Source organism: Chiloscyllium plagiosum, chromosome 15, assembly GCF_004010195.1.
Source record: "Chiloscyllium plagiosum isolate BGI_BamShark_2017 chromosome 15, ASM401019v2, whole genome shotgun sequence".
In the NCBI taxonomy this organism is placed as follows: Eukaryota; Metazoa; Chordata; class Chondrichthyes; order Orectolobiformes; family Hemiscylliidae; genus Chiloscyllium; species Chiloscyllium plagiosum.
The window spans coordinates 27,075,760-27,100,583 of NC_057724.1; the positions used below are offsets into that span (position 1 = coordinate 27,075,760).

General features: G+C 39.6%; 1 protein-coding gene across 4 annotated transcripts in view; it reads right to left on the bottom strand.

Moving 5' to 3' along the window:
- Positions 1 to 24,824, bottom strand: part of dacha (dachshund a) — a 391,212-nt gene that overhangs the window by 180,918 nt on the left and 185,470 nt on the right. For all 4 annotated transcript variants that reach the window (XM_043704519.1, XM_043704520.1, XM_043704518.1 and 1 more), the window contains exon 2: positions 19,460 to 19,575. In XM_043704519.1, coding sequence (XP_043560454.1) covers positions 19,460 to 19,575 — 116 coding nt within the window. The remainder of the gene's footprint in view (positions 1 to 19,459; positions 19,576 to 24,824) is intronic.

Consider the following 24,824-nt stretch of genomic DNA (forward strand, 5'->3'; position numbering starts at 1 on the left):
TGCTTCATAGTTTATTGTTTTTTGCAGTAATGTGTTGTTTTCCTCATTATGATGCAGAAGTAATATTATATATTAAGCAAGTGATTGTAAGCCAGCAATGTACAACACAGTAGCATACAATAATGGAAAACAACATTGGAAATGTATACGGACAGAATGGCAATGGAATGTGGAAAGATCAGTTTCTGACTGCAGCTGCAGTGGTGAACAATCCACTGGAAGTAGTAAGTCATCATTTGACATATAGAATAGTATTTGTGTTTTTATCTGATTGATTGCAATGGTACACGCTTGGTTCAAAGTGCTGCTGTTGCACTGATCTTTGATACAGAATTATGGGTGAAAGATCTCCCATTTTGTTGGTAGTTCAGATTTCTCTGTGGAAGGAAGTGCACCTGTCTTTTCCTAAAGGAAGAAGAAAAATCACTAGATGAAATCTTGTGGAGTCCCACTCTAGCTTTTCCCATTCAGGCACTTGAGAGACCGCAGCAGACCATTCGCTGGGATCAGGGACCCCAGGAGGAGAACTGCCAACCACTGAGAGCTGCTGGCCAATCAGGGGCAGAGATCCAACTGAACCTGCTCAGATTTCCACATTGAGATGTCTTGTTTAAAATAGCTTGTTCAGCATGTTTGGTAAGATAGCAAGCTGAATATTAATGAGGTGGGTTGCACTGTTAACAAGGTCTAATCCCTCTTAATTGACAACTCTCCGCTGCCCAGAAAGAAACTCACCACGGCATGTATTAAAAACATAAAAGAAGTGGTGAGATATTCTTGCCATCTGGATAAGCCTTGCTGCACCTTTCGTCCGATTCTGACACAAATCTCATCACAGCCCAAGTCACTTTTGTCTTAGAATGACATTCTCTCTAACTAAACGATGGCAATCAGCTTTGCACTAAATATTTTAAAAATTATGTTGGGAATACTAATTGTATAACTTGATGTCCACATTCATGTATTTGGGTTCAAGACAGACTGGTTGATGAAAAGCCGAAGCTAAGAACTATCTTCAGGGTTGGGCTTCTTGATAGTATTATTTATTATATGTTGTGACTAATTGCTATTGTATTCAGAGATTTAAAAGGCAGGGTATGTGAATATGAAAGATTCAGATGAATATGGGACAAATGCTGGCAAATGGAAATAAGTGACTCTATGACTCTATATCCCAGAAGCTCATCTTACATTATAGAAAGACTGTTCCATGAATTGTATTATCTAAGGCCAATCCTCAATTTCACATGTATCTTTGCATGTTCTTTTCTAACATTCCCAAAGGTAAACTTCAGGGGGTTTCTGCCTAGTTTTCCATGGTTTTCTCCCTTTCTCTTAATTCCACTCACACTGTGCTATTTATTCCCAGAGAGGAGCAGCTCAATGACATCATTGCAAAGTTGGTCCAGAGTCCTTAAGCCCTGATACATTGGAACACAGTTCGAATGTTACAAAAGGACCAAAGTGTTACACTTAGGAAACAAATGGCACTAAGACTGGCAGGTAACAATGATATGTTTGAATCTATTTATGCATGATAGACTATAAAACACACAGGTCCTCATGTGAATATATTAGTTCATAATTTTACGGACGGGAAGAATTGCTATATGCATTCCCTAATGACACTTCACTTATGATCTTGTGTGATTTGTTTTTGTAATCTTGTACAAAACAAGAGTGAATAGTGAAGTCAGGATATACCGAGAAATAGTGATCAAACACTCACTGTGTAATCTTAAGTGAACTCTTACCTCAAAATAAAAGGTTAAATATTTGAATGGAATTTATATGAGGCATCTGTGGTCTTGATTCCTGAAAGGATAGTTGATGAGAGACCCAAGTTGTATCTTCACTTGAAAGTCTACTGAACCACAAGTTAATCAGGCAGTTGCAAGGACACTGGTAGGCCTACCTCCGGTGTCAAGACCCCAGGAACAAGAATATTGCCTACCCAATAGCTGGAGGCCAATCAGGCACTGACAACTCTAATGCTTCAATTATGCCACAAGGGAGAAATGTGTGTGTGTGTGTGAGAGAGAGAGTGTGAGAGAGAGAGAGAGAGAGAGAGAGAGAGAGAGAGAGAGTGAGTGAGAGAGAGTGAGAGAGAGAGTGAGAGAGAGAGTGAGAGAGTGAGAGTGAGAGTGAGAGTGTGAGAGATGGAGATGTGTCACAGGAAGAAGGGGCAGGCAGCTTGGTAGCAAGGGCAGCAGGGTGGATCTCAGCAGCTCCACATCTACTTTGGTGTTGACTTCCAATGACTCCTTTCCTGATGAAGGGCTTTTGCCTGAAACGTTGATCTTCCTGCTCCTCGGAGGCTGCTTGATCTGCTGTGCTTTTCCAGCACCACACTCTCGACTTCCAATGAGTGGCTTTGATCAAGGCCCTCAGCTCCAACTGAGCTGGCAAACTGCCTGCACATTTCAGCTGCCAAACACACCACCTCACAGGCTAGCCTGCCACCAAGTTAATGCCAGCAATGGTGGCCTGAGGCCCTTAAATGCTTAAGGATCTCAATTGGCAGCAGGCGGATCAAGTCAACTATGTTTTTCCCTACCCAGAACCTAACTTTGAGAGAGAAGGGACAAGGGCAGAATCAATATATGCCACCATCTCATCTCATTAAGTGCCCTTCAGCTTCCAATCTCAGCCTCAGCAAGAGCAGACGTTTCCATACTATCTCTGATGTAAGGATGTGCCTATAAATTTTCATTACGACTGTTAGAATAATTGATGTCTCAAGTCGAGCCCTGTTATTGGCAATTTCAATTCATCATTCTTTCCATCAAAAAGGTGCTAACAGCTGGCCATAATTTCAATTTGAGGAAAAAGTACATGTTCATGAAGCAATATTATTTTTTTTAAATCACAACAATGATGAAATGACTTTTATATCTAATCAAAACAAAAAGGAGATTCATTGGAGAGAACTAGAATCATAATAAAAGGGACAATAGTCTTAAGTGATAAGAATAAGTAGACGACACTTTTCATACTAAAAATGACAAGACACAACGTTGGTTGCAGTGAAGGCTTTGATGACCCCACCTAAATTTGACCTCACAATACTGTCTTTCTTTAAAGCCAAGAAACTTAATAGTGCAGTGCCCCACAATTGTTACTAAATTGTGTTTATGCAGGAGCTAAATAAATCTAGCTCCATCCATTATCAATGTATTCAGCAAAGTTGACGTTTCAGGTTCAGAACCCTTCATCAGGACTGCTGAGCACTGAGCAGTTTGTCCGTTAACCATTCTGATTTCAATTTGGGTTCAAGAATGAAGAGCAACAATAAGTATTGTGAACACAAAGACAGAGGTCCCTGAAGTTTTTTTCAATCTAGGGCCAACTTCAAGGACCTCTGTCTTTGTGTTCACAATACTTATTGTTGCTCTTCATTCTTGAACCCAAATTGAAATCAGAATGGTTAACGGACAAACTGCTCAGTGCTCACCAGTCCTGATGAAGGGCTCTGAACCTGGAATGTCAACTTTGCTGCTCCTCCAATGCTGCCTGACCTGCTGTGCCTTTCCAGCTCCACTTTATATCAACTGCTCAATGCTTAAATTGGTCTTTAATATGGGAGATACAGAGATGCAAACATTTCCAAAGTTCTACATTTAAAATGATCAGCAAGTCCGGCAGCATTTGTAGAGAGAGAAACAGTTAAATGTTTCAACTATAACTCAATTCCTCTCCTCACACTTGCAGTCAAGCCTCCTGAGTATTTCCAGCATTTTTTGTTTTTTAAGATCAGCTTTCCAGAATACAAAGTATTGTACTTTTGTTTTAAATGTAGATTTCCTCAGCAAATTGTCCATCAAAAGAGACAGTTAATTTGATAATACTCCTGACTTCAGATTTAATTATTAAATTCTGAGTACATACTAAGGCAGCAGTCCATGATTGCTTGCCTTCGGGAGTTGACTCTACATAAAATAGCTAGAAGTGTTGCTAGCAAATGGTTTCTCTCCCTTATACCAGCAATGTTAGCATTACTTATATAATCTAATGTGTTTGATAGTCACTATTCTGGAGACTATACCACAAAATACAGCTGAAATATTACAACAGACAACTGTAAATTGGGCACTAAAGCTACAAGTTCTGCCATATCCAGCAACCAATATAGCTCTCTACTGCTGTTCAGAGAATGATCTTCTCATTTGAACATCATGTCTTTTGTCTGATCTCTCCTTAAAGTCCTCAATATGTGTCAACCTCCAAAGGTGACTCTCTCATTGAAATCTCCTCCCCATTCCCTTCATGTCGTGTGAAACCTCCCCCAACCTAATCCCTGACAGCCTGCTACAGTCCTTTGCTCCAATGCTTTCTGGCATTGTTAATAATTCCCTTTGCACAGGATTTATTTGCCTTCTCTTCAAAACTGTCATCATCATCACTCTCAACTCCTCTGTGCAATTGAAGTATCCCATCTCTCAGCTTCTTTTCCTCAAGGTTCTCGAGTGCAACATCATTCCCCAATCTCATTCATTTTCTGACCACTCACTGGTGAATCCCTTCAATCCCATTTCCCTTTTATCACAACTTTGAAACTCCCCTGATAATAATCTGCAATATTTTCCTCTGCAACAGCAAGGGGTACCTGTTATCTTTCTTTTTCCTCTGCAATTTCTCTGTAATTTTCACTGACACGACCTTTCTTCTGTGACAATGTCCTTTCTTGATTCCACAGCTACTGACGTTAACTTAACCAACATTTCTTCTAGAAATAGATTCTTCTCTCATCCCTGTAGTTAACTTGGAAATAGCCCAAGGTGCTGATCCAATTCATTTTTATGTTACTGCTCAATGGTATTAACTGTAGGTATGAGATCAGCTTCCATATGTATGTTAATGATACTGAATTTTCAGCTCTTCCATCAGTCTTGGGTCAGCAACAACCTGTCATCAGATTGCTTAGATGATTATGTATTCACTAACTTAACACTGGAAATGCAAAATCTATATTAGTCTCATCTAAAATTCCATAATCTTTTCTTGAGTTTTACTTTTCCTGTTGCTAGCTGCTAAAGCTGAACCTGTTATGTGCACTATCAGTGTCTTGATGGCACAAGCTCTACCACTAAGCTCTATTATATCCTGTTACATTATGATGCCTGACTCTGCCCCTATCTCACAAGTGTTGCTGCTGAAACAATCATCCATGTGAAACTCCATCTGATCTCAAAGCCATCTGTAATTCTGCTGCCTTGCTGCTTCCATCTACATCATCCAATGTGACCAGAGTCAAAAGACCAAGCAGTTCAAGCTGAGATGGAAACTGCACAGGGCAGCAAAGATATGGTGGTATGAGATCATGGAAAGACAAGGCTATTGGACCAATTAAGGTAAAAGAATGAGAAACCAATGGTAATTTGCAAAAGACAGGCTTATTTCCTCTGTCTTCCCTACTCTGTCACACTTGTAACAATTTCCTCAACTCTAACTCTTACTGTGAAATGCTGTTCCCAAACACCCCCAATTGCTACTTCTCAAAGCCCATGGGTTGGACTTTTGGCACCAGTTGGAGGCAGGCAGGAGCTGAAAATGGCTCCACCAGTTTCTACTTTGCATCCTATCTCTGGGATATTTTTGCAGAGGCAGGATTGGTGGCCATCTCTTAGTTGGTTAATCTCAGTAGGAGCCTAGTGGAGACAAATTAAAAGAGGTTGACCAGTCAGTTTAAGTGCCTATAGACAAGCACCCAGTGCAAGAACAGAAGAGGCCAGAGTGCGAGGCAGCCCAGCAACCCTCCCAAATGCCTGGGTGCATAATCATAAGAAATCACAGACTGACCTCCCATTCCTGAATAGTGAATACTGCTGAATCCATTTGTTTTAACAAACAATTTTACAATTTGGAGATAGGGAAAAGTTCATTTTGAAACATTCTCATCCTTACATTGGTAAACACTCTGTTGCTCTTTTCAAGCTGGACAAAAGTGAGGACTGCAGATGCTGGAAACCAGAGTGGTGCTAGAAAAGCACAGCAGGTCAGAGAGCATCCGAGGATGGAGATCTCTCCACCCTGGAGGCTCTCTGCCTCTATTCCTGATGAAGGGCTTTTGCCCGAAAAGTTGATTTTCCTGCTCCTCGGATGCTGCCTGACCTGCTGTGCTTTTCCTTTCAAACTGGAGCCCATCTACCAACCCTAACTCAATGCAAAACCATGTGTCTATGCCAATAAAAAGGGGAGTTCCCTCGAAAATTCAGATGAGTGGCTGGTTCCCTGATTTGGGTTTGTCACGCTGAAACAGCCCAAACCTCCTTTTCTGCCCCGGAGGAGAAGTACAGCCCTTTGTCTTTGACTGCTTTCAATCATCTCTCCTAACTCTTGTATAACTATTCATCATTTGATTCGCCTCTATGTCATTCATTACAATAAAGGTGCAACATGAATACAAGTGACTGCTGGCATAGAATAACCATTTCAACTAACCTAACTTAACAGAATCCATTGAACTGTTTAACTAGTATACAATGATTTAGCTTCCTCCTATGCTGGTATGAATGAATCAAAACTATAAGACCCAACAACAGCTTTTTTGTGATTTTGTGACTAATGTGCGATAGGAAACAATCTTTGCAGATTCATAGTATTCTATCCTTAACCTCTTGAATATTTCCCACATGTTTTGAACTTATAAACATCATTAGCACATCTTTTGTGAAGAAGCTGAAAATAAAATTGCCTCTGGACATAGACACTAAGTTTTGAAAAATAAAATCTGCGTGTGTTTCAGCTAAATGAGCATAAAATAGCCCATCTAGGCTAAATTCCCACTGACAAGATTATGGGATTGTATGCACAAACAGTAGGACTTACATTAATACAATATTTTAGATTGAAAATGTTGATGCAGCAATGATGCTGTATATAAACGTTGTACAGTAAGCATTTAGGATGCTAGTGTAAAATTATGCAGTAATCAAAACAGAGTCTGTGAGTAGAATCTAAGAATAGGAACATCATGTCAGAGCTGCTCTGCCATCAGATTTATATGGGAATAACATGTCGTTTATGCATCAGCACACAGCAAAGGAAAGCAATCCCTATGAAGCTAATCTAATAATAGACTGTAAGTTAGTGATTACTGTTTCATGTAAAGTAGTTCTTGGTAGCACTAATGGCCTAATTCTGAGGGACTTGCTACTTACTGTGGTGAGACTGGTAACTGGAACAGTTCTGACAGATCTACAGGCTCAGGTTTACTGCATGGATTAGCTTGAATAGCCATATTAAATGAAACAGAATAAAATAAAAACAATTTTACACTGAGTGAAGGCCTGACTTATAGGAACTGGCAGCTTCTGTGGCCCAAGGCACAGAATTAGTTTTGCCACTCGATAATTTGACTGATTCACTTCACCGCCCAGAACAGGACATTTTATGCTTGATTTATATGTAATCAAGTCACCTGCTCAGTGCTGGGAAAGGCCAAGTCAATCCTAATCTGTTGAGTACGGAGTATCTGTTAAAGATTACAACACATCAACATGTTTCCTGCCATTCTACAGGGACTTTATGAACCAAGATCTTAACTGTTTCTGTCCTTGATCTTTGCAAGCTGCAGTAACATCATTTCTCTCACTGTATATAATGTTAAGACAAAGTTAAAACTAACCAAGTGTAATTATGTACAAATTTGATTTTAAACCATTACTGGATTAACACATCTTTGCAAAAGACCATTTGCCAGTGTTTGCATTTCAGCTGTTTCTTGGACCATGTGTGGCCAAACTACAGACTATTTGTGATAACATTGTTGCATTGATTTTATAATTGTTCACATTGAAATTGAGAAGATCTCTTGAAGGAAATGAATTAAGTACTGTTCAGAAAGGTGTAATTGAATCTTTAATGCTGTGGCTGGTTTGCTGTAGTCATGTCAACTTTAACTCTGCTGTAAGTGCCTTTGAATGCAGTCTGTAGGTGTGATTAAACGTACATCACTTGAAACATGGTTTCAAAGTGGTGCGGCTGAAATGTGAATTTTCTGAGCTGTAGGACAGACAGCTTCTGGAAGAAACAGCAAAAAAAGAGCAACAAAATACAATCTGCAGCTTTGAATTACTGGGTAGTTAAAGTGGCTGTTCATTTTTCACATTACTGTGGAATTAAAAGGAGCCAAGAGACAGAATTGGAATATTACCATTCTCAGTGGGAGAACTCTAAAACAGCTTCAGAATATTTTTCTAAAAAGCACTGACATTAGAGCTACAATTCTGCTATCAGAGCTGGAGAAAAGTCACTTCAAGCTGTACTGCAGCATAGATCTTTTGAGGTACAGGAAAGCCAGAAGGAAAAGATTTTGCTGACTTTGAAGTTGCATTTTGACCCCAAACTAATGTTACTTATGTGCGATATTTATCCAATATCAGAGCTCAAGTAAAGAGTATGAGTATTGATCATACATGACTGCACTTAGCAATGTACTGAACGTTTGGCCAACTGAAATCATAATTCCTCAGAGATTGGACTGTTTTAGACTTAAAGAGACCCAGCCATGACAGCATGTCTGTTCAATGAGGAAAATCTTCCACTCAAGATAGGTAGTGACCTGTGTAAAAGCTGAGGTTGTCATAATCAGTTCGAGTGAGTTAATGGTGAATAGACAAAGGTTTGCATTGTGCTGAGAGACATTCCAGGCTAAATGAGAATATAATGATTAAAGAAAAGAAATTTTTGTAGAAAAGCCAACAGAAAGATCAAGGCCAATGGACAGGATGTATATATTGCAGAGGGTATAACACAGAAGCAAAGGAAGCAAGCTCAGCACAGTAAAGTAGCACTGTAATTAGAAGAAGTCTACAAATAGCTGGAGTCATAACAGCTAGTGATTCTGAATCGCTTTACACCATACAACAGTTTGCAGCCATCAGGTTAAAAGGTATAAATTGTTTGTGATCATTAGATTGATGACTGCAGAAGGAAAGAGTCAAGCGAATAGGAAGTGTTAGATAGGCATCTCTGCCTCTTACAGCATCATCAATTTTGCAAAGCCATGCAAAGTCATTCAAGATTGTGACCCAATAATGAAGCCCTCAAAGGTAAAGCTGAAGGTATATGATGGAACAATACTTATGTCAAGAGGAGAAATTAACCTGAGAGTCCAATGTAATAGGAAGTGTGAACATCTGGAGCTCCAGATACTCAGCATTAAGCAAAATCCACTCATCCCAGCTGAAGCAAGTCTAAAGCTTGAACTATTAACCCGAAAGAAGCCAAGAGAGATTTGAAGCCTTTCACAGACCACTAAACCATTAACTGCCAAACTGTTCCTGAAAGGTTGCAAGAAGTTTTTACCAGCCTTGGATGTCAGCCTGATGAATATTATTGTGAAATGGAGGACCGTGTGAGCCCAATGCAGCATCTGATGAGGAAAGCTGCCCTCAACCTGGAAAACAAGACAGAAGAACTGGAAAAGGAAGCTGCAATCAAGGAAATGACAACATTTACAGACTGAATTAGCAGCATGGTAGCAGTGAATAAACCTGGGAAAACAGATATCCAATGTAGATCTAAATGATCTCAATGAAGCTTTAAAGATATCTCCCCCCCCATTGAAGACATTTTGCTGTAATTTGCCAGGGGGTGAAGGACTTTACTGCCCTCAATCAGAAAGATGGTTACTACCAGGTGAAGCTGGATGAAAACAATAGTTTCCTAACCATACTCTCAATACCAACCAGGAGATAAAGATGACTGCAAATGCAGCATCTGCAATTTTTTTGTCTCTGCAAATGCCATTTGACATTTCCACTGCTTCACAATAGTATCAACACAGACATCATGAGATAGTCAGTATTCTTCCAGGAATGGAAGCTATTGGGGATGATCTACTCATCAGTGGATGTTGAGAATGGAAGAAACCATAGCACATCATAATCAGAATCTGATGCAGCTGCGAGAGGAAGCTCAACAGAAGAATCCAAGAATGAACAAGAAAGAGGTAGTATTGCAGATGCCTTAAGTACTAAGATTATGTACTGACAACAAACAAACTTCACCAATTCTTAACAATGTGAGAGCTGTAACAGAGATGCAGCAGACAACAAATATAAAGACAGCACAATGATTTATTGGATTCATGATCTTCTTAGCAAAGTACTTTCCTAATTTGTCATCAGACTGTGAACTGTTATGCAATCTCATTGCTAAGGATGCTAAGAACACAAAGCAGCCTTTACTAGAATCAAACAACTAATGTCAGCAATGTCAGTGCTAACGTTTTACAACATGAATGAAGATGTCATCTAGCACTATATTGTTAGCGAGACAGGACTTATCCTTGTGCAACCAGTGGCATTTGCATCCAGGGTGTTACTGCAAATTGAACATGCACTCAGATAGCGAAAGAATGCCTTGCTATTGCAATTGCTTGTAAGCAAATGTTTGGGAGAGACAAAGTGACAGTGAAGTCCTTCCAATCAAAAGCTTCTTCAAAGCATCTTCCCCAAACCACTTCTACCTGTTGTAAAGCATGTTATTTAATTTACAGGGATATCATTTGGACATTGCACACATGCAGGGGAGGCAGATGTGCATTGTCAACATGCTGTTGAGAGATGCACTTCCAACGATGGAGGTTGAGGATACCAAGTCAGAATTGAAATCACCCAGATTCAACAAAATGCAAAGCTCACCATGGGGACAGCGAAGACAATTATCTCAGATTACAACAGGATCTTGATCAGATGGGCCAATGGGCTGAGAAGTGGCAGATGGAGTTTAATTTAGATAAATGTGAGGTGCTGCATTTTGGGAAAGCAAATCTTAGCAGGACTTATACACTTCATGGTAAGGTCCTAGGGAGTGTTACTGAACAAAAAGACCTTGGAATGCAGGTTCATAGCTCCTTGAAAGTAGAGTTACAGGTAGATAGGCATTTGGTATGCTTTTCTTTATTGGACAGAGCATTGAGTATTGGAGTTGGGAAGTCATTTTGCAGCTGTACAGGATGTTGGTTTGGCCACTTTTGGAATATTGCATGCAATTCTGGTCTCCTTCCTATCAAAAGGACGTTGTGAAACTTGAAAGGGTTCAGAAAAGATTTACAAGGATGTTGCCAGGGTTGGAGGATTTGAATAGAGGTTGAATAGACTGGGACTGTTTTCCCTGGCACTTTGAAGGCTGAGGGGTGACCTCATAGTAGTTTATAAAATCATGAGGGGCATGGATAGGATAAATAGACAAAGTCTTTTCCCTGGGGTGGGGGAATCCAAAACTAGAGGGCATAGGTTTAGGGTGAGGAGGGAAAGATATAAAAGGGGCAATTATTTTATGCAGAGGGTGGTGCGTGTATAGAATGTGCTGCCAAAGGAAGTGGTGGAGGTCAGTACAATTGCAACATTTAAAAGGCATCTGGATGGGTATATGAATAGGAAGGGTTTGGAGGGACATAGGCCAAGTGCTGGCAAATGGGACTCGATTTGGTTGGGATATCTGGTCAGAATGGACAGTTGGACTGAAGGGTCTGTTTCCATGCTGTACATCTCTATGACTCAATGACTGTAAACAGATTCATTGAATCAGAAGGCTAAATATATTGATGAAACCAAGGAAACTATGCAACATGATGCAATTCTCCAAGTACTGTAGTAAGTGTTAATGAAAGAACGGCCTGAAAGTTTCAAGGACATACCTGTTGGCCTCAGGAATGTATTGAGCATACAGAGATAAACTGATAGTCTAAGATGGACCTTGCACAACAGAAATAAAGTCATTATCCCCAAGATGATGAGAAAAGAGATAGGGAAACATATCCATGTGAGCCATCAAGGAATTGACAGCACTCTGAGAAAGACAAGACAAGTAGTCTCATGGTCAATCTATCAAATGAAGGACAATTTAAACCAATGCTTGTAATGAATACCATGTTTAGAAAGCTAAAGTGATTATCACACGTGGCAACCAAGAGAGATGATGGATGAAACTTAGAGTACCTCCACATTCACAGGAAATTATCATCTTTTCCTTATCAACCACCATATTGGAAGTGAGGTTAGGTCATGTCAATAATTTTTGTTGAGCCCGGTGAGATCAGAGAATGCCTGAAAGCACATTTCAGTTCTTATTGCATTCCAAATGTTATGATGAGTGACCATAGCCTTCAGTGCATAACTGAATAATTCAGCCACTCAAACTTAACACCATACATCATTGCTGCACTACATCCAATCAAATGGAAAGACTGAGGGGGATGTGAAGTTCATCAAAGGGATCATTAAAAAATTGAGCAACTCCAGCATAGTCTTTTGAAAGGCAATCCTAGAATGGAGAAATACGTTCAATGAAGGCATGGAAAATATCCAGTCCAAAAATTAATGTCACATCATGCACAAACTACTCTTGAAATGGTGAAAAAACAATGAAGTCATATATAGTAACATGTGTAAGATGTGAAACAATAGAAAGCCACATTTCGCTTTGATAAAACTGCTACATTACTGCCAGAGGAGCTGAGCATTGTAAAGTCAGAGTGCAAACATTCAACAAACCTCAGCCTACATCTCAACCTGGGACCTATGTAAAACAATCATCACCTTGAATTTGCATGAGATGAATAGCCAGGTATATTGTAGCAACTGAAGACATGGGAAGAAGCTATGCTTTTACAGAAGGCAGCAGAGCTGGAAAAGATGATCTACTCTCCTATAAGTAACAAATGAGCAACAGCTCCAGAAATCTACTGTTTCCCCCCAGAACAGAAATGGATCAGGAACAGCACTGTATGTGGCAATTATAGTCCTAGAGAAGCAACATCACCCCAAAAATGAACCGATACCAGAGGAACTGCAAACAACAAGGTACATATGTATCATTAGGAGACCTACATGATTTAATGAGTATGTATGCAATGCATTTGAAAAGACTGTCAAAAATAGAACTGATGACAGTTAATGCACTGTTTAGGTACTGAGTCATAACTTCTCTCGAGACTACAGATACAGAGTAATTTGCAACTAACTGCAAATGACAATGCTTCTATTAATATAAAGAAGTTTGTTTGGAGAAATGCAACTGTACCTTTCATTTATTGGCTATCTTGTCACAGTCACATGATATCCATCACTACTGTAAGTGTTTCTGTATGCAGACCATGGGAGCTATTAAACACATATCAATTGAAACATTTGAATTGGGCATGATCATACAAACAGCATAAACAGCCACAACATAACATTATTTTTGCTCATTATTTCATAAAACTGAAACGTTTGTCAATTGGAATAATTTTAAATCATTTTACTTTTTATGATCTGAATCAGAATCCGCTTGTCTAACTTGCAACATAAGACGATCATTGGGCCCACTGGTCTTTTGCTCCAGTGGAACATTCAATGATATCTTTCATTAAGCAGAAAATTATTTCCCTGTATTTGGAATATGGTAACATGGCCAGCAGAAATAACTATTCTTCAACAGCTAGGCACATCTGAGCCCAATCATGTCACCTCACAGGAATAGCAGGCAGCATTCAGGCATACAAGCCCTGACTAATTCTTTCCTCTATCCTAAGCCATTACATGAGCCAAGCTCAGCAGAACTTAGCTAATTTAGCATAGATGGAAGTCAGAACTTGGGATGTTCTGGGTTTGGAAGTCTCAGTAATACATTGGTCAGCATGTTAACCAGAACAGACAATTTATGATTGATAAAATGCAAAGTAATAGGCTGCTGAAACATCAGAAATGTGGCAATGACTCGGGAGTAAAATAATCCATTCTGAGCAAAAGAGTGTAGAACCTTCATGGAGTTTAAACAGATATTCTAATTTCAGACAATTATTGAATTATGTAAACTCAGCTCACTAATTAATACAGGTCAAATTCCTTAATTTTTTTCCTAAACTCTTAAATGATTGTTTTTAATTTTAGAAAAAGAACTAAGCTTGTTCAGTCCAGTGCATTCTGTGGTTGGATTCATGTCGTACAAGTGCATGATTAGACACAGCCCTGTCATTAACAATTAAAGGTGACCTTGTCATATCTAATAACTGCAGAGCATCTACACTCTTTCAATGCTTAAAAGGTTGGTGAAAGTTTTCGTGAACCTCTGACAGTCTCACTGTCAGTCACAGTCTTGTTTGTTCTGTAATTTGCATTAGGATTTTCAGACACACATTTCCATTTTGTATGTGTAAAAGCTACACAAGACAAATCCTGTTGAGTTGTTTTGGGGCAAACCAGATGGGGCACAGACACTGTGGGAAGTGTGATTTATCACAATGATAGCCGCTACCTTAGCAGTCCAGAATAAGTCACCTTTTTTTCTCATGTAGGCAGCTTTAAGGTGGAAATTTTGGATTTTAGAAAAGCATATTTTAAATTAAGTTTAAGTCATATGTGCGACACGGTGGCACAGTGGTTAGCACTGCTGCCTCACAGCGCCAGAGACCCGCGTTCAATTCCCGCCTCAGGCAACTGCCTGTGTGGAGTTTGCACAGTTTCCTCCGGGTACTCCGGTTTCCTCCCACAGTCCAAAAATGTGCAGGTTAGGTGAATTGGCCATGCTAAATTGCCCATCATATTAGGTGTAGGGGAATGGATGGGTTGCTCTTCGGAGGTTCGGTGTGGACTTGTTGGGCCGAAGGGCCAGTTTCCACACTGTGGGTAATCTTATCTAAAAAAAGGTAATCTAATCTAATAACCGTGTAGAACATTGCATTATGTTAACCCATTCCCATTTAGTTAATTGATGAATATATATTGCTTTTAAAGTGAATTCATAGCCATTTGGGGCTACATTGGTTACAAGAATAATATATTTTGAAATCAACTAACTAAATTAACATGAATTGTGACCACTTATTATACTCCCCTCTGACACCCTGAAACTTCTTATAACTCTTTATGACTCCGTTGATGATTGGAAAATCACTTGAAGTGACATGTGTAGAATATCCCTCACTTTTCCTTTATTTGCTTAAATGTCATCTTATTCATTGTTACTGGAGAGGAACTAGAGCCACATTCATATCTTAATTATTAAAACAGTCTGACTGTCAACAGCTGATATCAACACTAACATTCACTATGGTGGTAGGGAACAATTGGTATGTTCATATCATCACAACTGCATGACGAGGCAGAGATTGGTTACACTTCTTTGCATTATGGCGAATATCAAACACAAACTTCTTCAGTCAGTGCCATTTGAAAGCTGGCTTTCATATGCTTTTGCTTCTCTTTTCACTCGCCATTTACTTGTAGTTTGCCCGGGTTTCCATCATTCCTCACTCTCTTACAGGAAATGGGGTTCTGTGAAGACTTTAGTCCTTTTGGAAGTGGAAGGAAATGGAAGAAGGAGTGCACTTCACTCACAGGCCTTACATTTGTGCAACATCACAGAATAGACAAATTCAAGGATCTCATGCTTGGCACCTCCTGCCAAACAGGCTTTCAACAACTCCTACATCAAGTATGATACTTCTTCCAGGACACACAAGCAATTTATTGTTTTCAGCTGTGTTATAAATATTAACGTCTCAACAATAAAACCTGATCCTCAAACCTAACATGAAAATAGTTTCAATCCCTTCAATAGAAGCTTTTTTCCTTTATTTTGGAGAACTGTCAAGTACAATTCCATTATCATAAAATCAGAGAATGAATGGTCAAAACCAAATTAGGTGCCCTGGCATAGAATCCTTCATTGTAATTCAAATTGGATGACTAATTCTGAATTATTTGTTCCTTCAATATCACATGCAAGTTCAGCATGCAATCCCAATGGTTTTGAAAAGTGACAGAAGGGACAATAGTACAATCCTCTGTTTTTTCAACTCTGCAGAATGACTTATTGGACACTGTTACTCAGTAAGCAGACACTCACAAAACTCTGCACAGCTTCAAATGGAACAGTGTCCACTAGCTCAGTCAATGCCCTAATAGTGTCACTTATTGCCAAGCAAATTGCTGCTACAGTGCTTCAACCTCAGGTAAAAACTAATTTAGATTGTGCAAAGTGGCTTTGCAAGAGGTCTCAGCACAACAATTACTGAATGAATCCCAGTACCATCTGAGTGTCTGCTCCAGAAGGTGCAAGAACTTAAGGTTGCCCTGGTTTCCACCCCACTGAGGGAAAAGAAAGCTTTTACCAACTGGAATTCTTATATGGTAATTTAGTTATTTAACTATATGTACAGAGGAAATTAAAACATCCTTTTTATTAATTAACGAAAGATGATCATTTATGATCACCGGACATTTCAAAGACCTTTATAAGCATGAATGCTAAGGTTGGAAGACAGGAATCACAGCAACAATTTGTATCCAAGAAATAATTTGATTTTGTAATGTTGACTTAGGGATGTATATTGTCCAGAAAACTGGAGATGGTGCTGCTGCTGTGAAACCCTCTATATCAGGCTAACAGAGTAGTCAGGGCCTTGGTTTAGTGTGGCATCTAAAAGTCAGTATCCCTGAAAGTGCAGCACTCCCTCGGCACTGCACTGGAATGTCAGCCTAGATCATGCATCAAATGTTTTTTTTTTAATATGAAAACTAATTTTGAAGAAATTTGCCTGACACACAAATTGTTCAGAGCTGAAAGACAAAAAAATTAGCAAAACATCAACTTTCTTCTTAGAATTAAAAAAAAAACAGAATTACTTATTAAAAAGAAAAGAATTGTTTTTGCCTTTGTGTTTTGCATAATATTGTGTGATATCAGTAAAATCATCTTTAAAAAGTATTTAGCTTAAAATGCTGCGGACAAAAAATAATTTTCCAGGCCATAGATTTTCATGATATAAAAATAGCTTATAAATGCATATTCAGAATAATTTATTGTTTTCAGCTGTACTAGAAATATTTATAGCACAACTATAAAATCTGATCCTTAAATCCAAGGACATATCCCATCCAAATAAGAGACAAACAACCCAACAGTTTTATTTCAAGCACAATACCATTTCTTGTTAAGAAATTCATTTGAAACTACGAAACTTACTACCTTGGATCAGAAAACTATGGCATTATCCAGTTATTTAAGTTGAAATTCAGTTGACTTATTATTTCTAGATGTCTTCATAAAAATAAAGAACTGGCTGCTTAAAATTCCAAGTCACAAATGGGATATTAAGAAGCTGAATGCAGGTCAAATGCCATAATGTACCAACGTCCGGACTAGATGGTTGAGGTCAAGTCGTGGAAAGGGTACTTTAACAGAGAACTTTCTGATTCTGAGGTGAAACTGTTGCCAATTGAGCCATGGCTGTTAGAAACCACATCCATGGGCCAACTTTAAAATGAGTCAGTTCAGGATTCTTGTCATCATTAATCCATTAAACAGTACATTTGGAAAACTGTCCTAGACCTCTGGTACTAAGTACACCAACTCTAGTGAGTTATGGCATAACAATGGACTGAACTTTAACAAAATGGGAAGAGAACGAGATGCTTTCTGGTTTGAAATGCTGGAAGAATTTAACAGTGATCCTATTTACCCTTTCAATATTCCAATATTCCAGCTAGACTGGGCACCTGGTTGGTTGTAAGGCAAGGTGGATTTCAGGCCTTCAGTGAAGGCTGTAGCCAGCAGGGCTACTGAAGCAAATAAAGTAGGTCCATCAGTTAATTGGAAAGGCACTTACCTTCAGGATCCCGTGGTCTTCCCTCCCTTATCAATAGCAAAAAAACAAATCAGATCCCTAAAGCTTACTCAAAGAGGTACGTTTTAAGATTGTATAGAGGCAAACTGATTTAGGAGGAATCCCAGAGCTCAGGGACTAGGCAAGTGAAGACATACCTATTAGTGACAAAATGATTTAAATCAAGAAGTTCAAACAGTTCAAAATTAGAGCAAAGATAACAGATCACAGGAGGTAGAAAGGGCAAGATAAAAGGATTTGAAAAAAAATGATGAGAATTTTAAAATAAGGGCATGTCTTAACTGGTTGCCAATATAGGTCAGCGAGCACAGCGCTGATGGGAGAATGGGATTTGGCACCAGGAAGGACATGGGTCGAGTTTGGGACGGCTTCAGGTTTACCAAGAGTAGAAGCCGGAGACCAGCCGAAAGTGCAGTGAAGCAAAATCAGAAATTGCTGGAAAAGCTCAACAGGACTGACAGCATCTGTGAAGAGAATTCAAAGTTAATGCTTTGGGTCCAGTGACACTTCCTCAGAAATGTTAACTCTGGTTTTTATTCACAGATGCTGCCAGACCTGCTGAGCTTTTCCAGCAATTTCTGTTTTTGTTTCTGATTTACAGCACCCACAATTCTTTTGGCTTCTAAGAATGCAATAGAATTGCACATAATGTGTGCTTCAATGATGTAACTTGAGAGTTTATACAGTTGACTCAGTGACCCATACAGACCGGCATGACATGGGTTTGATCTGTCTGGGCTGAGCCAGTTGATGGGGAGAAAGTGAGGACTGCAGATGCTGGAGATCAAAGTCAAAAAGTGTGGTGCTGGAAAAGCACAGCTGGTCAGGCAGCATCTGAGGAGCAGGAGAATTGATGTTTCAAGTATAAGCTCTTCATTAGGACATTCCTGATGAAGAGCTTATGCTTGAAACGTCGACTCTCCTACTCCTTGGATGCTTCCTGACTGGCTGTGCTTTTCCAGCATCACACTTTTTGACTCTGAGCCAGTTGATGTCAATCAAGGCAGCTTAAAGTTGAACCAATTACCCTCAGAGCTTTGGGTTAACGGGAGAAATTGGGTTAAACTCTCTTATTTCTGATTCTTACGTGCACTTTGTAGGCATCAGCTGATGATGGATTGAAATTCGTTAACACGTTATTGAACAGACCACTTCCATTCTCAAACTTGAATGTTGGACACTTGTTAAGATATCAAAAAAGGACCTCAACCTATGCAATTCTATTCAAGGGAAAGCCAACACATTAGGACGAGGGGAAAAACTGGAGCAAATTGGCTAAAGATTTTCTTTCAGAAAAAATATATTATTTTACAAATCACTCTTTTATAAGTTGACTGTTAAATCATAGATGCATCATGAAATAACATACATAAAATCTACAAGATCAATTTCATGTTAAAAACATTTTAAAACAAAAGATGTACTTTCTGAGAACTGTATGTGAAAGCAATCTAAGTTTACTAAATAAGTTTAATGGACGAAGACACAGATGTTCATTAAATCAAGGTCTAAAGAACTAAATCCCAAGCAGTCAAAAATGTAAGTATTTAGAAGCAGCACTTTCCTTGACTTTTAAATGATAGAAGCAAATGCATCTCATCGCATCTGGGAGAAAGAGGCAATATATCTTGAACAAATGAATTGCAAAAGTGACATTGGATCTGAAACAATGTAACAACAAAGCTATATTGTTTTTTATGAATACTCAAAAAATCCAATATTCCAACCTCTGGCAAAATATAAAACCCCCTGAAGGACAAGCCTATTCAATCAATATTAGTTCATTTCAATTGAAAAGCCTTACAACGTCTGTGCTGATGATTTTATGGATTTCATTACCTGTTGGCGAGATGATTCCTGGTGATAAGAGACCTGGGACTGCATGGGACATAATGCGAGAATTTTCTGGCAACGTGACACTCAGGGTACGTTTTGGGGGCCTTCCAGGCCTTGAACTGTCAAGGGAGAAAGAAAGAAGCGGTTTTAATTTTTTTGTTGGTTACTTTCAAACAAGCCACATTTAAGAGTGATGGCCAAAAATAAGTCTCACAAACACTAGTAACATCCATTTTACAGGAGTATGAAAAATAAAACCATTTTACAGAACATCGACCAAGCCTTGTTCTAGTTAGTCTTTTAATGTCAATTTTCAGGGGAGTTGCAGGGGTGGGGGGTGGGGAGTAACACAGAGCAACAAATTTGAGCCTAATCTTTATTCAACATTATTCATAATCAAAGGGATTTTATTACTGGAACATGTTAAATTAAATGTCTTTATTGCACTACAGGGACTTTTTAATGCTATTGATTTCCTAACAAAAGCAAGAAATATAACACAACTTGGATTCAAATTATGCTGGACAACCTTTGAAAAGCAGAGATCCACGATCACTGTAAAGAGTAACAGTATCGAAATTGTGTAAAGATCTCAAATAACGACCAGATTAAAATGATAAGATTAGATTACTTACAGCCTGGAAACAGGACCTTCAGCCCAACAAGTCCACACCGACCTACCGAAGCGCAACCCACCCTACATGTCCCTACATTTACCCCTTCACCTAACACTACGGGCAATTTAGCATGGCCAATTCACCTAACCTGCACATTTTTGGATTGTGGGAGGAAACCGGAGCACCCGAAGGAAACCCACGCAGACACGGGGAGAATGTGCAAATTCCACACAGGCAGTTGCCTGAGGCAGGAATTGAACCCGGATCTCTGGTGCTGTGAGGCAGCAGTGCTAACCACTGTGCCACCATGCCGCCCATGATATTAAAAATTGCTTCCCAAGTGAAATTAAAATCTGTGCTAATATATTCATGCAAAAACGATAAGGTTTGAGTTTTAAAAATGTTTTACCACTGCAAGAATCAAAGCAGAAACGTATCCAAAAGGAATAATTAAAAAGAAAACTTAATCTGTTTTAAATTGATTTCCAAAGCACACAAGGTGGTTGTCAGAAAATGATGTTGGAATTGGAACTGATTGTTTAGATCACAGCAGAGAAAGCGTTGGTTTGCTCAGCCATTTCCAGAGAGTGATTTGAAACAAGTTTCTTAAAAAGAAACTGAGAAATATTTCCCAAGTTTCCAGGAACTTGGTACAGCTAAGCAGATGGGAAGGATAACATTGCGATCACAAAAGATGAAAGTGAGATTTGTTTTACTAGATAGTTGTAAATAAATTACTGACTTGTTCAGGGATTAATAACTTTATTCTCATTGCCTGAAGGTCTCATTTGTGCTCAATCCTCTACAGCAACGTAGTCCAAATCATAAATTCCCAAACAGATCAATAGTGTGCATTTTCAAGTGTATGGGAAAAACAGGCTGCAAGCAGTGCAAAAGATCTTAATTCAAAATAATTCAGATCTGAGGTCTTCAACAAAATGAAACATGCTTGTTCATTCAATATTAATTTAACAGATTAGGAATTTGCAGTCAATTTAATGAAGGTTATTTAAACCGTCAAAAGCAGGAGGATGCAAAACAACTACTTTTAACGAGGAGTTTTAATGAATCCTTTTGAAAATAAGTTTCCGCTATAAAGTTGTAAAGTGTGACCAGGTTTGTTGACACAAGGCTGCCATTAAACTTTCCTAATGTTCAAGGTACTGCTTTATTCTGCAGTAAGTGAGAAATACAGTTTTCTAATGGTTACATTTTCTGACTCCTGTTTTATAGTCAAAGTGCAAACTAGCCTTATCAAGAGCTGCATCTTGATTTGGTTCATTCCAAGTCAAATTGAACTGATAGAATTAGATGGCTGAAAACTACATTGAATTGGTATCATCTGTGTGCACATACTGTACATAGTACCATGAATATACTCGATACAAATTCCCTCTGTCAGATCACAATATTACATAATTCACACTTGTTTACTTCAGGCTTTCAAAGCTATTTGATGCAAAACATTTCACTTTTACTCTCACTTATTTTTAATGTTGCTGTTTCCTCACTCATTATAATTATCTGTATGAGAGTAAGAAAACCTCCTGCTCTCAGATCACTACCACATGATTTGCAAGGACGTGCATGGATGACACCATGAGGAATTGACCCATGGATTGCTCCTCTAGTCTTGCACAGAAATGCCTAGCCTCAGTTTTTTTTGTTACTTGCTCACTGCATCCAGTGGCAGGGTTAACAGTCAGTGCCAATCCCTAATTGCTCTGGGGAAGTTGGGGTGAGCTGCTTTCTGAAATTGCTGCAGCTCATGTCGTGTAGGTAAATCCACAGAACTGTGAGGAAAGCAGCTCCAAGATTTGACCCAGCTACAGTGAAAGAATGGCAATCATTGCATCTTGGACGATGAGTGACTTGGAACTGGGAATTTGGTTGCCATGTACTGTCATCACCCTGTGCAATAAGCAAATTGCTAAAAGAACTCTAACCACAAAATCTGATCCACTGCTTACTGTATCATTCCACATTGACACTCCAATATTCAGTGGCAATGGAACATACATGCTGCTTATTTTAAAAAAGAAACCAATTTTTATTGCACATAATTGTGATCCCTCTTAAATACTCGAGGGAGAAACTGCTGCTGTTCACTCAAACTCTACGCAGAGCAAAGTGCCCTCTTTTGTCAAACTGGCAGAAGGTGAATTATCTGTCATCAGAACGCCGGTGTCAAGTTTGGTACAAACTGAATGTTGTGACTTTTGTTTTCTCCTTACCACGAGTGCTGGTTTTGGCTTCACAACAGTACCTCTGGCTACTTCTAACCTGGCCAAGCCCTTGTACTTCCTGGAGATGCCTGCAGACCAGCTACACAACTGAGTGGGCTGGATTTACCTGGGCCTTTATGAACATGCTGGACGGTTCACTGGCATCCACAGCTTGGCAGTTCCCTATTGATGAGGGTCAAGGTCCATTCTGCAGCAAGCCACAATCCATGGTTATTCAGCATAAATTTCACGGGTGCCACATACTTCATGATGGTTTCTAACAATCAAACATTTTTGCCCCCTTAGTAGTTATCAGGTTCAAGTAAAGCATGAAAAGATAATGCAACATGGGAGGTAAAAGGATGAATCCCCTGCAATGTGTAGCAGCAGAATAGTTAATCCAGCCTGGAACCAATATCAATCATTGTTTCCTGGGATTGCAGTTCCCTGCCCTGCTATTTGTAAGTTGATGAATTTGAGAATATTTCACACGAAGGTCTCAATAAGGGACCAGATCTAAAGGAAAACAAGACATCACCATTTACAGCTTCCTGGGAACTGCGCTGAGATTTCCTTTTTTGCTTTGTCTACCAATTTGGAATGGGTCTAAGGGAGCCTCTAAAGAGAAAGACTTAGCTCTACAGAACACTTTTCAGGACATTAAGATAACTGAAAACATTGCCGCTTTTCAAATACTTTTAAAGTGTGTCATTGACGTCGAGTAGGAAATGTAACAGTCAACATGTGCACAGCAAACTCTCTCAACTAGCAAGACAATAAAGACACTTGTAATAATTTTGCAAGGCTACTGCATTTCCCCAAGTCTGGAAAGTCATTTTGATGCCCAGTGTCCAACTTGCAGTTTTTGGAGAATGTGTGCATGTGTAGCAAGACTGTCACTCTAATGTACACATTCAGCATATATCCAGCTAATGTACAGGTGCACAGGAGTTACAGTGACAAAGTTCCCATATTATATAAAGACTTGGTATAGGTGAGCAGTAAAGACAAAGGGCCAACTCTTACCATATTTTGGCAAAGTGTCATTTTCATTGAGCTTCATGGAAGGCTTCCCTGTGCAAAGTCCAGTGAGTCTTCCCGTGCTACCATCTCAAAGCCATCTCATTAACCACCTACCATATCCCAGTGGTGCCCCTCCCTCCAAGGCTAGTCTAATTCTCTCTTTCATCGTAGCTAGAAGTACTCACCACTGGCTAGAATTTTCCAGGATATCCCGTAATCCCTGGCACTGGCACCAACTTTGAAAGACCATTGTGCATCCAAACAAGCACTGTCAGTCTGGAACTGCACGACCCTGACATGTAAGGTGAAACAGGTAGCCAACCTTGCAGACAGAAATCTGGAGTTGGTGGACAGACTGGTGAAGAAAAATGCCCCCCTTCTACAGGACTATCAGAGCAGCCCATGATACCCCCATACTATACCAACCTGCTGTGTGGTTGCCACCGAGGTCAGTGCAGTCACAACCATTTAAATGAACCCAGCTGTGTAGGAAGATTGATTACCTTCTCTGCTCCACCAGGTTAAGGGCCACCATCTTGTCTCTGTTACTTCATATTCACACTCTGTTACTACATACACCTCCTAACACTCTACTGTTCTCAATATTGCATGCAAAATCTTTCCTCACTTGCTCTTATCCACTCAACCTCCATACAGCTGTCTTGTCATGGATGGTGTCAAGCTTCTTGAATGTTGTTGAAGGTACACATATCCAGGGCAGTATTCCATTAAACTTCTAACTTGTGCCTTACAGATGGTGGAATTGGCCGTGATGACAAAGGCAGTCACTTTCAGCTCCTTTGTCCATGCTTGATGACTGCTGGCAACCATGACAAGCTTCCGGTCCGTGTGTCCAAATGTACAGTGAATCTATTAGCACTGACTGAGGAGGCAAAGTGCTGGAAAAAGCAAGGCTGGAATGTTGTGAGCATCCAGCTAGGTGCTAAATAAATGAGTGTGAAGAAAGCACGCGAGTAGCTCTCGTATATAATTCCATCCAGTCCATGAGCTGGTACAGGATACAAAATGCCTAGCAATAGCATTACAATGATATTTAATGGTGTGCTCCAAGTGCAGCATCTAAGTGTCGAAACATACTGGAAGTGGATCAGAGAGGTTCCAGGGTGGTGCTGAGAAACTGGAATGTGATGGATGCTACCGTCTGTGGACATGGGTGTGTTTTGCCATTGCCCATGGAGCGTGCTCTGAGATGTTGGTTCTCAATGTCTAAGATGGAAGTCTAGAGATACAAGGAGTCACCAGATACCCGCTTTGACTTACAAGTTGGCAAAATCTCAGCTAGTTTCTGGATTAGTGGTGCTGGAAGAGCACAGCAATTCAGGCAGCATCCAAGGAGCAGCGAAATCGACGTTTCGGGCAAAAGCTCGTCATCAGGAATAAAGGCAGTGAGCCTGAAGCGTGGAGAGATAAGCTAGAGGAGGGTGGGGGTGGGGAGAAAGTAGCATTGAGTACAATGGGTGAGTGGGGGAGGGGATGAAGGTG